Below are 17439 nucleotides of genomic sequence, written 5' to 3' on the forward strand. Positions count from 1 at the left end.
AACCCTCTACGGAAAACACTAGTTAAGAAGCCGCAGCGCCTGCGACCATGACAGCAGCCCACGGACCAGATATGTCTGTTCCTCTCCCTAAGTCAGGCGGTGCAGTCCAGCTTCGACCATGCACCCTGGGGTATGGGTGCAGATCCTGCACTGCGAGGTCAACACCTAAGCTTTTCCGGAGGCCGCCTTACTAACACAGGCAGCCAGCTAGACCAAAAGCACTGACGCAGGCCTGAGTCTTACCTTGTGTAACGAATATCCTGACTCAAATATAATAGGAGGAAGCAAGAGGAGGAAAAACATATTTGGACGAAACATTTCTTCTTCCTGTAAATATAAAATGGGTATTTTTCAGAAGGATGGAATCTATGTAGTTAAGAAATAAACCCACCAGTGAAGAGCCAAAGTAATTGTCCTCTTAAGCCCAGTGGAAACACCCAATGTTTAAAAGATTACCTGATGATAAAACCAAGCAGAAGAAGAAACCAAAAAAACACAATAAAACCTGCATTTAAAAATGTAGGACAAGTGATTTGAAAAGGTGACCAGCATATGAACTGCTTCCAAACACACAGTATATGCTCTTCATTCTTGTTTTTTTTTTAAAGTATTTTTATAGAAAGGGATGGGGGAGGGGTAGAGGGAGAGGGAGAAAGAGAATCTTAAGCAGGCTCCACAGCCAGCAGAGAGCCCAACGTGGGCCTTAATCCCAGGATCTGAGATGAAATCAAGAGTTGGACGACTAACCGACTAAGCACCCAGGGGCCCCTGATTTTCATTCTTTACTAAGGAAAGAAAGTTAATTTTAATACAGAAGACATTTCAATTAAAACTGAACACTTCCAAAAATAAGTCCACAAATTGAAATTCTCCGGGAAAACAGTAACAGTAAGCCCTAAAAAAATCCACTTGGAGGAAGAGTAGACGCTATCCATGTTTAAAACAGCCCTGCCTTTTCTCTGCCTGTCACAGACAACTGTGCCATTTTCCTAAATCTGGGACTATGATGAAACAGTCTCCATCTGATGCCCTTGTGACTTGGGACATGGCTACCAAGCAGGCCCTTTGCCATGCTTTCAGATTCAAGTATTAAGTACCATTAGGAAAGGTATTTCTAGAATATAGCCGTCTTTGGAGGGGTAACATAATAATTTCATTTTCTATATTAATATCTCTAATTGCTGGTATATTGGAGGGAAAATTCATATTGGTCCTCAAGTTCAAAATGACACATGTAATACAAAACCTGCTTCACAATGCAAAATTCAGCCCTTTCTCATATGAAAGTTTTCATGTCTTGTCTGTCACGTCTTATCTGTCTTGACTAATCAAAAGAATGGCTAAGTGTATTCTTACTAATGTACAGCTGTTACCATAAAGACTAAAATAACATTCAAAGGCTCAAAATAGAAAGCAAATGACTTCTGAAAATGCCTTATTAAGTCTTAAAATAACTGCCCGTGCAACAAGCTCATGACTCAGACCGGGACCATGTGAAAAGCAATGGGCCGATCTCTGTTTTGTGGGGCAACCTATTCTCATGACCTGTCTAGTAGGGGTGCTGTATAGATTCTTTTGGAATTTCAGAAACCAGCCCCGACCCGAGGAAGAAGAGAACCTCCCTGCAGTGGGTTGCCCGGTGTCCTCCAGGCTTAATTCACGTCCATGTGGAACCCCAGGTGTGACCTTCTTTGAAAATAGGGTCTTTGCAGGGGCGCCTGGGTGGCTCAGTGGGTTAAGCCGCTGCCTTTGGCTCAGGTCATGATCTCAGGGTCCTGGGATCGAGTCCCACATTGGGCTCTCTGCTCAGCAGGGAGCCTGCTTCCCTCTATCTCTCTCTCTGCCTGCCTCTCCATCTACTTGTGATCTCTCTCTGTCAAATAAATAAATAAAATCTTTAAAAAAAAGAAAATAGGGTCTTTGCAGATGTAATTAAGGGAAGAATCCAGATGAGATCATACTAAGTTAGGGTGGGCCCTAACCCAATGACAGTGTCCTTGTAAGAGACAGGAAAGGACACACACAAAGGAGGAGGACATGTGAGGACAGAGAGGAGAAAGGGGTTACACTGCCCCAGCCAAGCAATGCTTGGGACCACCAGAAGCAGAAAAGGCCAATGACGGATTCTCCTCAAATCCCCTGGACTTGCTCCCCAGAGGAAACATGGCCCTGCCAACATCTTGATTTCAGATTTCTGGCCTCTAGAACTATGGAAGAATAATGAATCTCTGTGGTCTTACGCCCCCCAGTTTGGGTGATTTGCTGAGGCAGCCACAGGAAATGCATGTCCCACCTTCTAGGGAGTACCTAGAGTTATAGAAAGATCCTAGGTTCCTTTTGGCAACATCACCTCCAAAATGGTATGAGGCGATTTTAGACGTTACTTGAGCAGGGTATGTCACATGCCACTGACCTCCCAGGTTGAGAAAGTCAGCCCCTTCTGATTCAAAGACACTGCGGGTTGGTGTTAGGACATGGAAAGCCGCTCTCCAAATGTGCTTGATCTTGCTTTTCAACAGAACAAGCCTGACCTCAGAGGCTTCAGGAGGCCTCTGTACTACTCTGTTTTTATCGTATTTATTTATAAAAACAGTATTGGTTTACTACAGTATTATAACCCATTATTATAATGTCTCCTTTAAAATAAACATCTATAGTAAACCAGTGTTAACAGCAGCAATGTCTACAATAGCCAAAGGGTAGAAACACCTATGGTCCATTAACAGATGAAGGGATAAACAAAGTGCGGTATATACCTACAAAAGAGTATTATTCAGCCACAAAAAGGAAGGAAATTCTGATACATGCTCCAATATGAATGAACCTTAAAAACATCATGCTGAGTAAAATAAAGCAGACACAAAAGGACAGATGTTGTATGATTCTATTTACATAAAGTGGAATCATAAAATAGGTAAATTTATAAAGACAGAAAGTAGAATGGGGGTGACTAAAAAAATAGAAAATACCGAAAAACAAAACAAAACAAAAAACCAGAAAGTAGAACAGACTGTGGGGAGGGGGACTGGGAAGTTGTTTACTAGGTAGTTTCTATCTGGGATGATAAAACAGTTCTGGAAATAATGTGATGACTGTACAACATTGTGCATGTATTTAGCCACTGAAATGTACACCTAAAAATAGCTAAAATAATACACTTTATGTTATGTACGTTTTATAACAAAAGCCTTAAAAAAAACTGCAACAAAAAATAAATATACATAGGAGCGCGTGGGTGGCTCAGTGGGTAAAAGCCTCTGCCTTTGGCTCAGGTCATGATCCCAGGGTCCTGGGATCAAGCCCTGCATTGGGCTCTCTGCTCAGCAGGGAACCTGCTTTCTCCTCTCTCTCTGCCTGCCTCTCTGCCTACTTGCGATCTCTGTCAAATACACAAATAAAAGCTTTAAAACAAATAAATAAACAAACAAACATTAAAAAACAAAGTTGTTTCAAGAAATAAACATGTAAGTATTTGATAATACAGGCGGAAGGCAAGCCCAGCAGGACAGTGTGGCAGCAGAACTGCACAGACAGAACCAGACTCCTTGATTTTCTGATCTCTCCTTGCTTCCCCCAGCACTGGGTTGCCAAACAGGTGTCCTGCTTCCTGGTTCGGCTTTCCACAGACCACCTGTTCCTCTGGGAAGCCCCAACTATCCCAGCCTAGACACCTCCCCCTTCTCTGAGCTGGAGCCCAGATGGCCTGGAGAGCTCTCCGGGCGCTTAATTACATTCACCGCCCAACTCTGCTTCACTTGCCTGTACCATCAAATACACTACTATTATTTAACTTGGAAAGTAACGTCCACTGAAAAATAAATTCAACAAAACTGAAGCATACAAAACTCAACGTGGAGGACAACCTCCCCTCTCCTCCCCCTGACCCCACCGCTCAAAAGAGGGGTCACCAACTCAGGCTCCCCAGGCCACACAGCATTCCCCCAGAGGAGAAGCTGCTGGATCTCTGTGGGGCGACATCGGGGCCTGATGTTCAGAGAGTTTCTGCTTCTTTAAGGGAAGCTAGAAGTTCAGGTTTCTATGTGACATCTCCAGCATTTTATATAGATTGATAATATTTTAAAATAAACCAATTTTTAGTTGTTTAAAATCAGTTCCAATTTTGAGCAATTAATTTTAAGTCAAACCAGATGTGTTAGCAGGCTGGCTCTACCCATCAGGCTGTAGGCAGAAGCAGAGAAAGGGCTACAGCCTGTGTCCCCTGTCCTCCAACTAGCCACTGTGAGGGTGGTGAAATTCAACCAGTTGTAGTAGGGCACAGAGATCATTCACAGGGTGTGTCGGTGGGGCCCGCCCAGTCCCTTCCCCAGCCGAGGAGAACTCTATCATAGGAGGAGCTCAACATGTATTTTGTGATTCCGCTCAATACATACAATATTTCCTGAATACTAATTATAACGTTCAAATTGTGTTGTAGGTCAGACTACGTGGCTTGTTTTGCAAGTTTTACACTCTATAGTTTCATAGGTAAATTAATCCCAGCACCTAGGAGCTGAATCTAAACAAGTGGGGTTTGAATGTGCTAAATTTTAGTGACAAAATATTCTTTAATATTTTGAAATAAACCTTACTGCCCCCCCACAATCAATTTTGTTACACACTTTTAAAATCTCTGTATTCGATACGAATGTACAAATTTAAGTTGAAATTCGAGTTTCAATTAGTTCTTATGCCACAAGATGATGCTCATGTGTGTACTACTGTGTGAACACGAGGGTATGAACGCCTACACACTGAGGTCAGCATGGTGCCGTGGAGAGAATACAGCACAGGGCCAGCGCATCCGGCCCTAAGGCTCAACTCAGCCACTTTCTAGCTCTGTGATGTGGGACATGTCTCAAGCTCTCTGTGGTCACTTTCTTCATCTGTAAAAACACAGTGATGATAGTATGTGGTCAGTCTGCATCACGTGATACCTCACGTGGTTGTCACAAGGACATTAGCTACGCTGTAGAAAGCATTCTGTAAGCTCCACGGTGCCGGACAAATCTGTTTTATCTTCAGCTGTCATCAAGAACCACTGACTGATGTTTAATGCTAATTAGAGACTTTTCCCCCAGACAGCAGCAGGTTATTCTAAGATTATACACATGCAAATAAATAACAAAACATGACGCCCTGTGCTCTCCTGTTAACTTGAAGCAGTGTGAGACTTACGCTTTTACAAAAAAGTCAGATGTAAAGCTCTCAACCCTAAACCAGCAGAATGTTAAAAAATTAATGGGACAATATAAACTTCACTCATAGTCAAGTAATGATAAGCCGCTGTAACTAACGATCCAGTGTTCTAAAATGAAGAACAATCAATAAAAATTGTAAGTTAAGTTAAAAAATCAATAGTTGGGCAAACGTACCTTCCAATTTGCCAATTTTTTGAACTCTATAATTTTTATAACTGCTCCCATGAGAATACCTAGAAGAGAAAATATAAAGTTGAACATAATCTAAGATATGAGGAAGATTACTGTTTATTATTCCAGAGAAACTATTATGTCTTTATATAGCTTCTATGGATTTCTGCAAGTTTTATGTCTGAAAACCTAAGAATGGAAATCAGTGTGAAGTTCTGAGTCGCATCTCAGGCAACACGCTATAATGAAGTTCAACAACAGTGGGGGCGGGGGGCGGCTGGGAAAGAAAAGCTGGACAAAACAAGACCCCAGGATAGTCTGCTGGGCACAGAAGACTTAACACCTGTCAGTTTTGCTACATCCACCCATCTTCAGTGCGAGAAGACAGAAAGCTCAGGTGCTAAGTTTGCCCCATACTGCATCATCCCACCATTTTCAAAAAAGAAGAATCCAAGATCACTTTCCTAGATTCAGATGGCAGCACTATGCAGAGTATTCAGTTAGAGATAAAACCTCAATGCTAAAAATAACTTAAAGTAAAAATCCTGTGAAATTCCTGGAACAAAACAGACCATCTAAGTTCAGGCATGTTTCCTTAAGGCTGACAGGCTCATTACTCTCTCGTAAAGAACCTACCCAAAATAATTCTCAAAGAAGCATCACGGAGACAGTTTATGATGCCTCTGTTATTCCCAAGAGAAATGATTTTTAACCTGGTTGACTCATCAGGATCACCATGGAACTTTTTATAAAATAAAGACACTGGAGCAGCCCTCCAGACCTACGGAATCACAGTCTCTGGTAGGGGGTGATACAAAGCAAGCCTGTAGACCAGGGTCCTAGGTGCTTAAAGACAAAGACTTCCGTCCCCCCTACAGAGGAAGGAGCTTCTCTCCTTATCAACAAAGGAGAGCCAGAAAGCCGATGAAACACACTTTGTTGGCTGGTGCGAGGACACAATACTAGAAGTAGAACAGAGAAGTTTATCAGGAAAAGTGCTTGAACACTCACTGCTGTGGGGGAGGAGGTTTCAGGTGAAGAGATCGGTAAATTTAACTTTATAAAGCTCTATGCCATTTGAATTGCTACATATTAGTAAAACAATTATAAAATTACTTTGAAACAAAGAGACCAAGACAAAATAGATCTGGGCTATAAAGGGCGTCAATGAACCTATTTTCGGAACAGAAGTTGTCTACTGCCAGGTGGCATGAAAGCACTGATTCTAGACTCTCCAGACAGGGCTCCCCAGTTGCTTCCATTTTCTTATAGTTTCAAATGGTGTATACATTTTAAGGACTTTTTAATACAATTTTTAATTTTTATTTTTAAAAAATTTTTAAGATTTATTTATTTATTTATCTGACAGACATAGGTCACAAGTAGGCAGAAAGGCAGGCAGAGAGAGAGGTGGGGAAGCAGGCTCCCCACCGAGCGGAGAGCCCAGTGCGGGGTTCTATTCCAGCACCCTGAGATCATGACCTGAGCCGAAAGCAGAGGTTTAACCCACTGAGCTACCCAGTGGGGCACCCAGGTGCCCCAATACAATTTTTTATTAACCAAATAGTTCCTGAATACTCTGCAAAATGTCATAAATTAGGCAGAAACCCCTTTTGATGAGATCCCACTCCCACCTTAGTTCTTTCTCTTCCTGCCCCTAGATGACCAACTGTCTTGAAGTTTCGGAAATATTTTACCAGATCATTCTATATCCTCTTACATGTTCATATTTAACTACACAGTCCTGAGTGTGTGTATTTATATAAAATTTACAGTACTGTAATCCATCATTCTACTACTTGCTATTTTGCTCAGTGTTAAAATGTTGGAAGACGCACTCAGGGATTACTACATATAGATCTGCCTCATTCCTTTGAACAGCCCCGCAGCACACCATAAAAATGCCACACATTGAACAGATATTTCTCCAAAGAAGATATACAAATGGACAACAAGCACATGCAAAGATGCTTAACATCATTAGGGGAATGCAAATCAAAACCACAATGAGAGAGCTCTTCACACTCCCTCGGATGGCTAAAATAAAAAGACAGGAAAGCAAGTGCTGGCAAGGGTACAGAGAAACAGGAGCTCTCATTCATACTTTGCTGGTGGGAAGGTAAAATTGTGCGGTCGCTGCAAGAAAACAGTTTGGCAGTTCCTGAAAAAGTAAAACAGAGTTACCCCATGATCCAGCAACTCCACCCAAGGGCACAGAGAACAAAAGCTCGTAACAGAAATTCGTACATGGATGTTCATTAGCAACATTGTTCACAGTGGTCCAAAGTGGGAGCAATGCAAATATTCATCGACTGATGAATGGAGAAACAATGTATATTCACACGACGGAATATTATCTGACAATTAAAACGGGACACTGACCTACGCTACAGCGCAGATGAATCTTGAAAATGTGCTAAGTGAATGGAGCCAGGAACAAAGGACATACATTTTGTGGTCCATTTGTACGAAACATGCAGAAAGGGCAAGTCTATAGAGAGAGAAATGGTTGCCTTGGACTGGGGAGGAGGGGTTTGGGGGTGATTCCCCTAAAGGGAAAGGGGGTCCTTTTGGGGGTGATGAAAATTTTCTAAAATTGATTGTTATGATAGCTGTACAACTCTGAGTGTACTAAAACCCACTGAATAGTACATTTAAAATGGATAACTGGGGTGCCTGGGTGGCTCAGTGGGTTAAAGCCTCTGCCTTCGGATTGGGACGTGATCTCAGGGTCCTGGGATCGAGCCCTGCATCCGGCTCTCTGCTCTGCAGGGAGCCTGCTTCCTCCTCTCTCTCTCTCTGCCTGCCTCTCTGCCTACTTGTGATCTCTCTCTGTCAAATAAATAAATAAAATCTTTTTAAAAATAAATAAATAAAATGGATAATTTGTATCATATGTGAATTACATCTCAATAAATCTGTTATTTTTTTAAAAAAATGCCTCAGACTTTTTTATACAAAATGTATGGAATAGGCAGGTCTACAGAGATGGGAAGTAGGTTGGCGGTTGCCAAGGGAGGGGGGAAGGAGGGAAATGGGGAGTGACTGCTAATAGGTAGAGGGTTTCTTTTTGCAGGGATGAAAATGTTCTGTAATTAGATAGTGGTGATGCCACACAGTCCTGTGAATATACTGAAAAGCACTGAATTGTACACGGTATGTGAATTATACTTTAATTTTTTAAAAAGCCACAAGTTTTTTTTAACCATTTGCAAATGATAGCTAGCTGTCTCTGTTTGCCGTTAACAGCGGTCCTGCAATGAACATGCTGGTTCATGCCTCTTTGTGTAAGTGCTTCCCGAGGGTACATCCGGAGAGAGTGAATGGCATGAACATTTTTATCTCTTGAGAATGCTGCCAAACTGTCCTCCAAAGTGGCTGTACCAATTTATACCACTGCCCCAGAGCACTCCCACATCCTCACCAACCCTGCATAATCATCAGACTAACATTTCTGCCCCATATGATGGGCAACCAGTTGTACTTTGTTTCACTTTGCATTTGCAGTTCATCTGCATTCAGTGATCGTTCCTGATTACTAGGGAAGTTGAACCTCCTTTCATGGTTTCAGATTTCATTTTTAAAGCTAGCGTTTTCCTGCTCTACTAAAACCTCAACTTTCTCTTTCCCTTGTAAATGTATAATACCATGGTTAATGCTTTTATAATTACATATGAAGCAGCTGCATTTGAAAACCATTCATAATTAACTATTATTATATCTATTGATCATAATCATAATTATTCTATTCCCTAAGCTTGTTTCTATATTATTATTTATAAGGCACTAGAAAGCTCTGTAAACTATGATGTGATGTTATTATCACTACTGTTACCTTAAGTTGAACAACCCTTTCTAGATGTCCTAGGACTAAACTATGGTGCAGTGTGAGATTGGAAACTACTGCTTTGCTTTCTGAGACTAAGATTCCAATTTAGGTCAAATCGATCTACTCTACAGAAGGAATTCACACCACACAACTACCCAGCAGATGGAAATAATGACCTAGATACAATTTTGTACATTCTAACCAATAAAAAGAATATAAGCATGTACTCTTGAGTTATAAATTTTTATTTTTTATTAAAAAACAGTGCTACTGTATTAATATATTTGAAAATGTACACACAAAATAGAGATTGTAAAAGAATAAGATTAAAAATAAATAAATAGAAAAAATTCTTAAAAAAAAAAATAGAAACTCAAGTTCTCACATTTTCTTCTGCCCCCAGTGGATCTTGGTGCACACACCTCATTACGGACACCACCAGCAATTAATAATTATTTGCTGAGCCCCTTCTCCTGGGATTTGTCACTTTAAATTATTTCTAATCCTCAAGAGAATGCTTCAGGTAGGAAGGCTCAGAGAGCTGAAGTGGCCTGTCTGACGGCTCAGGGCTAGCATGTGACACTGGACATCTGACCACTTCATGATGCTAAGACAGAGAGAGGCAGACTGCACGGGCCCACCCCATCTGTAAAGCTATTACAGCTGGAGACCCCTCATCTCTGTCCCAGGGTGCATGGCTACTCTATCACCATCACTGTACAATGTTCCTGGTAATTAATATTACAGGAAAAATGCTTAAGATGTCTTAAGGATGATGGGCGCCTGGGTGGCTCAGTGGGTTAAGCCACTGCCTTTGGCTCAGGTCATGATCTCAGGGTCCTGGGATCGAGTCCCGCATCGGGCTCTCTGCTCAGCAGGGAGCCTGCTTCCCTCTCTCTCTCTCTCTGCCTGCCTCTCTGTCTGTCAAAAAAAAAAAAAGATGTCTTAAGGATGATAATCAGGTTGTCAAACAGTATGTAGAACACAATCTTAATTCCCTTAAAAAACACATACATATGTACATATATATTTATTTATTTGCCGCATGTAAAACACACACACACACACCCTTATGTCCAGGCACTGTGCTGATGTATAAAATACACATTATTTTAGTTCATTCTCACAACTACCCTGCAAGGCATAAACCATAATAGAGATGATAATATTAATAGCAGCAGCTAACAGTTAATGATTAACTTAGCAGGTAGGCATTATACTGAGTGAATTCTGTATTACCCTGCTCGATATCTGCAATTCTAGGAAGTAAAGACCCTGTCACCTGAATTTTATAGATAATGAAATTTTGTAGATAAGGAAACTGAGGCTAAGTGATGCCTTACCACTAGGTAAGGCATCACTTACCTAGTGAATAGTAGATCCAGAATTGTGTAAGAGTGAATTATTTTAACTTTATTTCAGATGCACATGGTTCAAAATTTAAAAGGTAGAAGAGTACTCTGAAAATTTGAGTCTCTGGGTTTTTTTTCCCCAGGCTTTTGCTATCACTACCATTCCCATCTGAATACATGATTCCCCATGGTCGGGGCATCCAGAGCAAAAACCGCTGAAAGGGGGACTGCTGGGTCAAGGGTACAGGCATTTTTCATTCTCACGCACGAGGCCTGCTCAGCTCCCCTTCACTGGGCCCATCCGTGTGAGCCGCGGAGAATGCTGGCTGCTAAGTGCTCACAGCCGTCCCCTACTCCAGACAAGTGCCCTCGGCTGCCCAGAGGCACCTTATCAGGAAGTTGTGCCCATCCTGCACCAGTTCACAGCCAATGACTAACTAAGCCAGCTTTAGGAGTCCAACGCCCTGGCTTTAGAGAGGGACAACTACAGCGTGGGTTCCTGCCCCAGAGTCTTCCTAGTGAGGCTCAGGCTGGGCTGAAATGGAGATCGGGCCTGGCATTTGGCTCTTGCTCCTCCCCTAGTCTGGCTTCCTCCCTTCCTTACAGATTTATTCGTAAACCGCACCCCTCCATAAACTATCTGTCCCCAACCCTGTCTCAGACCCTGCTTTTCAGCAGCCAATTTAGGACGACTGGTTTCAAGAGTGGGGTGGTTCCAGGAAGCAAATTCGAAAGATGCTGTTGGATTACTCAGCAGCCAGCTGGCAAACGAGGACCCCAGCACAGTGGTGAAGTCCTGATGGTCACTCCCCTGGGACTGCCTTAGACTGCAAGGACTCCCTTGCGGAGGACCGAGTGGGAACACTGGGTGGGAGGCAGTGGCTCAGGCATTATCTGCGAGGCTGGAGAGGTGTGGGGGAAGTAAGAACAGTGGATTGTGTGGTGGTTGCTGGGGGCCAATGATGTTTGGAAAGAGAAAATGACAAGCTCAGGCAATCACCAACTTAAAAACAAAGGGTAAGAGTCGGAGGGCCTCCCTGGCAACATGTAAGTAGACCCTCATCTCCCAAAGCTGGTGGGCTTCTAGAACTGACAATCAGATGCGGGGCTTAACCGCAAGCGTGGCAGATCTTCCGAGAAAGCTGAACTCAAGGGGGTCCATCTACGCCTTCTCCCGCCAGGCCTGCTAAGGAAGAAGTGGGACTCTGAGACGTGGGGGCGTTATCTTGGGGAGATGCACACGAGCACCTTGAACCTCCAGATCCCTGGGGGTTCCCTCTGGGCTGGCAGAAGTGCCCCCACCTCCCCCGCTGGAATACAGAGCTCCCCAGGCTATTTCCGGATTACACAGAAGCCCCCAATAAGTCAAACGTCTTATGTTAACTCCTGCTCTCCGTCATAACCTAGTCCCAAAGGATCCAGACCACATGGACATTCCCTGGGACAACACACTGGTCCACTAGACTGTGGGCATCATGTTACTCTGCTATGACGAGCAAGAAGTGGTGAATGGATGTCTTGGTGAAGCACAGACCTTCAGAGGACCGAACGTTTCAGGGGCCTGCTCACCTGGGAACCTGTTCGGGGTCAACTGCTCTGGTGCATGACAGGACACTGCTTCCAAGCAAAGGACAAGACTTGCACCTTCCACCTCCTACCACCAAAAAAGAAGCGCAAGGCCTGGAAGGCCTCCCCCAGGTTTGGAGAAAACTCCTTCAACTCATTTACTGGTTTGTGGGAGGCTGACAGTTTTGAGCGGGGCCCAGAAGAAAGGGCCACGCAGCAGGCGGGGCTGCAGTTCGAGCAGCCGTCCCTGCTGGAGACCCCACCGAACTAGAAGTATCTATGGTGGAAAGGGCTGGCGTGCGACATCTCAGGCAAGCTGCAGTCGGAGGGCAGCTCAGCACAGACCGCTGGGCTTCTGGAGCTAGGTCTTGCCATTTGCAGCAGAGAACTACACACCATTTGAAAAACACCTGAGGAAAAACCCCGACGAGCTGCTGGCATGCTCTGGGGCCCTGGGAGAGACAGAGCATAGGACGTCAGGTGCTCAGGAGCTCAGAACTGTCCTTTCTAGGCGGGGTTGCCATCCACGGCCCAGCCCTGGCGCCAGGTGGGCCCAGCAGCAATGCGCCGAAAGATGGAGTGTCGCGCTGCAGATCGGGCTTGCGTGGCTCTAGAGGCCACAGGCACGCTGCGTGAACAGGTGCCCCAGGCCTCTGTTCGCTAGAGCTGTTTGGTCAACACTTCCCTCTCAGGTCCTACACAGGACCGACCTCGCTGGGAGTTCTTCACGACCAGCTGACAGGAGGAGGAAAGAGCCAAGCGTGGCTCATGGAGGATTCACGCTGCCTCTCAGCTCGGCCACTCCGGTGTTGGAGCCATGGGCTCAGGAACACAGAAGCTACGATGGCAGAGACGGGAGCTGCCCAGGGGCTCAGCAGCCCGGACTCCCACTCACCACGGCTCCTCTAGCTCCTACCATTGTTGAACGGATGACCGGACAGCCACCGAGACTGACACCGGTCACCTGACGTGGTCTCATCCCTTGTGAAGACCAGCTAGCTACGTGATAGCAACTCGATGCCCTCAGACCCCCTCCATCCCAGAAAGGGTGGTATTTCCTCTGGACTGAGACTGACACGTGTGCCGGCTGTATGTCTTTGGGCCACTGCTCAGGAATCACAAGGTCTGATCCACTGAAGTGGGACAGTGGGTAAATCCACTTGGAGTTATACCATGTACCACCCCTTCCAAAAGCCGCCGGCCAGCCAGGGTGGTAAGAGGGTCTCTCAAAGAAACTGAGGCACGAGCTTGGAGATGACATCCTGTGAAGAATGATGCTCCCCTCAGGATGCAATTTACTCCTTAAGCCAATGGCCAGGGGCGCCTGGGCGGCCCAGTCAGTTAAACATCTGCCTTTGGTTCAGGATGGGATCCCAGGGTCTTGGGGTTGAGCACGCACTGCACTGAGCTCTCCGCTCAGCACGGAGTCTGCTTCTCCCTCCCTCTCTATCTGCCTCTACCCTCCTCCCCGGCTTCAGGCACACAAGTGCTCTCTCAAAAAAAAAAAAAAAATCTCAAAAACAACAACAAAAAAACCACAATTAAATATCAACGGCCATTATAGGGTGGTACATCCCCAAGGGTAAACACAGCACAGAGTGGTACAGACAGCACAGAGTGGGTAAAAGTAGGAGCGGCCCCACTCAACATCACTCTCAGGGACTCACTTGGGAGTGGTGATTCCTACCTGGGGAATTTCTAGTTCTTAGGCTGAAACTTTAGGCTCAGGGGGTCAAAAGGTCCTGGCTCCCAGAAGGTGACATTTCCCCCAGGGTTCACATAGTAAGGGTTGCAATGGCTGCTGACCAGTCCCTTTGGGCAACTTGAGCCAACAGACCAGCTGGTCTAGAAACAGGCTACCGTACTAGCAGGAATAATGGACCCTGATCCTCATGAGGGGATAGGTCTGCTACTATATAATGAGGCAAAAAGGAATATAATTACTTATGTTAATACTCTTTGAGCCACAAATGATTTTTTGAAAATATTTTTAGCATATTTTGTCAGCTGTAATTATAGAATCAAGTTATATTATCATAAGGTAATTTTGAAAATCCAATCCTTGATTCTGCTACCTAGTCTACAGCAGACACCTCAAAGATAATTTAAAGGAGTCCCGCAGGTTAAGATGAGAATCCGTACCTCAGGGCTGTCTGTTTTCTGTGGACAGCCTGTTTTATATGTTTTGTTTTTAAGGCAGCTCACATTTTCAGAGGAATGTTATTCCTTTTTCCACCACAGAAGAGAACATTTAGGTGGTGAAAGAGGAAATTCAAGGAATCAGCCCAAACACCAGCTTTCAGAATACCATTATTTAACAACCTTTCTTATTTTAAAATTTAGCCTATCTCCCTATTCCCACGTAACTAGAGGATTTAAGAATAAAATATACGATCTATGGAAGACAAAATGCTCAACTGAGAGAAGATGACCATAAAACTAGGAAAGTCCGAGACTCCAGGAAAAAGGAGGAAATTATTCCACACCAAGCACACATTTAGTTCATGGCAGTAAAAAAGGAACAGGTGCTCCAAGACCTTGTGACCTCTGACCTGCATCCGGGAACTAAGAGACAGTGCTAGCTAGCATTCTTCCTTGGAACATGACGGCCTCAAAAATCCTGAGTCTCACATGATCATTTTGTCAATCTGACAACCAATTTTGGCCTCTGCCTCTAAGACAGCTCCTCTACCATCAACAAATGAGTGCCTGTTTCTTCTCTAATTAAAAAAAAAAAAAAAAAATCAAAGCACCTCAGGGGCGCCTGGGTGGCTCAATGGGGTGGGCCTCTGCCTTTGGCTCAGGTCATGGTCCCAGGGTCCTGGAATCGAGCCCCGCATCAGGCTCTCTGCTCAGCGGGGAGGCTGCTTCCCCTTCTCTCTCTGCCTGCCTCTCTGCCTATTTGTGATCTCTACCTGTCAAATAAATAAAATCTTTAAGAAAAATAATTCTTAAAAAAAAAAAAAATCAAAGCACCTCAGATTCAGGAGGGTTCCCCCGAGACACTGTAAGCTGTGTCAGCATTAGTTAGACTTTAATAGTTGAAAAAGGAACAAAGCTATTACAGTTTCAGCTAGGATTCTCCCTTTGTCTAAAAAAAAAACAAAATTAAAAATTCTTTAAGAACTTAAGTATAATCAGAGTATCTACTACATCTGCTTTCCTCTGAATTTCCTTTAGTCAATAACTCAAGAACTGAGTGATTTTTTTCCATCACATTCCACTCAAAACCACCATTGACATAAAGAGCACTGAATTTTTTTTAAAGATTTTATTTATTTATTTGACAGAGAGAGATCACAAGTAGGCAGAGAGGCAGGCAAGAGAGAGAGAGGAGGAAGCAGGCTCCCTGCTGAGCAGAGAGCCCGATGCGGTACTTGATCCCAGGACCCTGAGATCATGACCTGAGCCGAAGGCAGCGGCTTAACCCACTGAGCCGCCCAGGCGCCCTAAAGAGCACTGAATTAAAAAAACTAAAATCTTTTAGTCAAAACAAGAATGAGTTAATAAAACTAAAGGCACACAGTTTTTAAAAAAACTTTTAGGGACGCCTGGGTGGCTCGGTTGGTTAAGCAGCTGCCTTTGGCTCGGGTCATGATCCCGGCGTCCTGGGATCGAGTCCCACATCGGGCTCCTTGCTCGGCAGGGAGCCTGCATCTCCTTCTGCCTCTGCCTGCCTCTCTGTCTGCCTGTGCTCGCTCTCTCTCCCTCTCTCTCTGACAAATAAATAAATAAAATCTTTAAAAAAAAAAAAAACAAAAAAAAGCAAAAAACTTTTAAAAGAGGCACATAATTAAGAAGGTTATAACGAGGGAGCACTTCTGCGTATCCTAGTCAATGATTCTATCAAATCTGGGTTTTCTAATTATCAGTATTATTGGCCCTGGATACGGCAAATTTCCAGTCCTTACTTAACCCCTTCTGACTTTTCCTCTCTGTAAAATGAAGGATGATTGTGGGGGAGAAAATCCCATTTTGCTACATACAGCAGTGGATAGGAGGCAGTATAATTATTTCATTTTTATACCTTATAAATTTCAGGCCAAAATACACAGATAATCAGCACCAATAAATGTAAATATGTGAACTTAATATATCGAAAGAGTAGTACAAAGGAAGAACACAAAAAATGATACAAACTCAAATCAAGTAAAGTCATCTAATCTGTATAGGCCTATGTATGGTCTGGAAGAGAATGAAGCATAATAAAAACAGCTGAAGTTATTAATGAAAAGGATTTTTCTTTCTGTATAGCTATTTGTGAAGAAAAAAAAAAAAAAGAAAGAAAAAAATTTTTTAAAGCCCTAAGCTACAGAATTTCGAAAGTATAAAAAGTATACGAAAAACTCTGAAGAAGTGTCAAGGAAGTATCTTTAGAAAATCATGCTGATGGGCGCCTGGATGGCTCAGTCATTAAGCATCTGCCTTTAGTTCAGGTCATGATTCCAGGGTCCTGGGATCAAGCCTGGCATCAGGCTCTCTCCTCAGTGGAAGCCTGCTTCTCCCTCTCCTGCTCCCTGTGCTTGGGTTCCCTCTGTCTATGTCTGTCAAATAAATAAATAAAATCTCTTAAAAATTTTTTCATGTTGATACTTTCTTATAAAGAATGAGAAAAGTCTGGAGATTCACCTGAAAATACAATAAAATAGAAGGGGGAAAATGTGCTTTTAAAGGGCAGATAGTCCTCTTCTATACAGATAGTCTCTTAGGAACTCTGAATCTTTAACATCAAATCTTTAACTGACTTTCCATCAACATCAAAGACCAATCATGTCTCTAAATGAGAGCAAACTGAAAAGCAACTCTGGGCCAGAAGAGGTAGGCTGGGAGAGCTTATCCCCGAAAGACGGAAAACCTCATTTTCTCCGGCAGCTTCATCTAGATTCGTTGTTGGCACAAAACTTGGAAATTCTTGGAATGGTGGATATCTCAATATTTTGTTACACTTTGCTCCAGTAAGAGGAAAAAAGTTTTCCTTCAATTGACATAGCTTTATGAAATACAGAACTATTTGGATAGCTTTGTCAGCATTTCTAAATTCTAACCAAATGTCCTCTAACATAATAAAAAATATTTCTGGACCCCAGCCCTCTCCCTGGAACTGCTCTTAGCGTTCCCATCACTTGAGTTAGCTAACGGAAGTTTTCAAAGCAAGACTGACTTTCCATCAACCCTCCCATGACCTAGCTGTACAGGCTACAGTTATTTCTGCTGCATCAGTGAAGAAATGAACCTGTGGATGGGGAGACTTGGCCAGTCCCCATCATCATTCCACTTCCTGTCCAGACTGGGGGAGGCTATGAGGTGAGAGTTCATCCTACAA

At 43.6% G+C, this 17439-nt stretch overlaps 1 protein-coding gene across 5 annotated transcripts in view; it reads right to left on the reverse strand.

Annotated features, from left to right (window-relative positions):
- SLC9A8 (solute carrier family 9 member A8) overlaps positions 1-17439 on the reverse strand; it is a 70395-nt gene that overhangs the window by 42238 nt on the left and 10718 nt on the right. For all 5 annotated transcript variants that reach the window (XR_006386118.1, XM_044262853.1, XM_044262854.1 and 2 more), the window contains 2 exons: positions 5373-5431; positions 244-327 (listed from right to left, as the gene is read on the reverse strand). Coding sequence is in view for 4 of the 5 variants with exons in the window: in XM_044262853.1 (XP_044118788.1) it covers positions 244-327; positions 5373-5431 (143 nt within the window). In the remaining variant the exon portion in view is untranslated. The remainder of the gene's footprint in view (positions 1-243; positions 328-5372; positions 5432-17439) is intronic.

This window comes from Neovison vison, chromosome 8, assembly GCF_020171115.1.
Source record: "Neovison vison isolate M4711 chromosome 8, ASM_NN_V1, whole genome shotgun sequence".
In the NCBI taxonomy this organism is placed as follows: Eukaryota; Metazoa; Chordata; class Mammalia; order Carnivora; family Mustelidae; genus Neogale; species Neogale vison.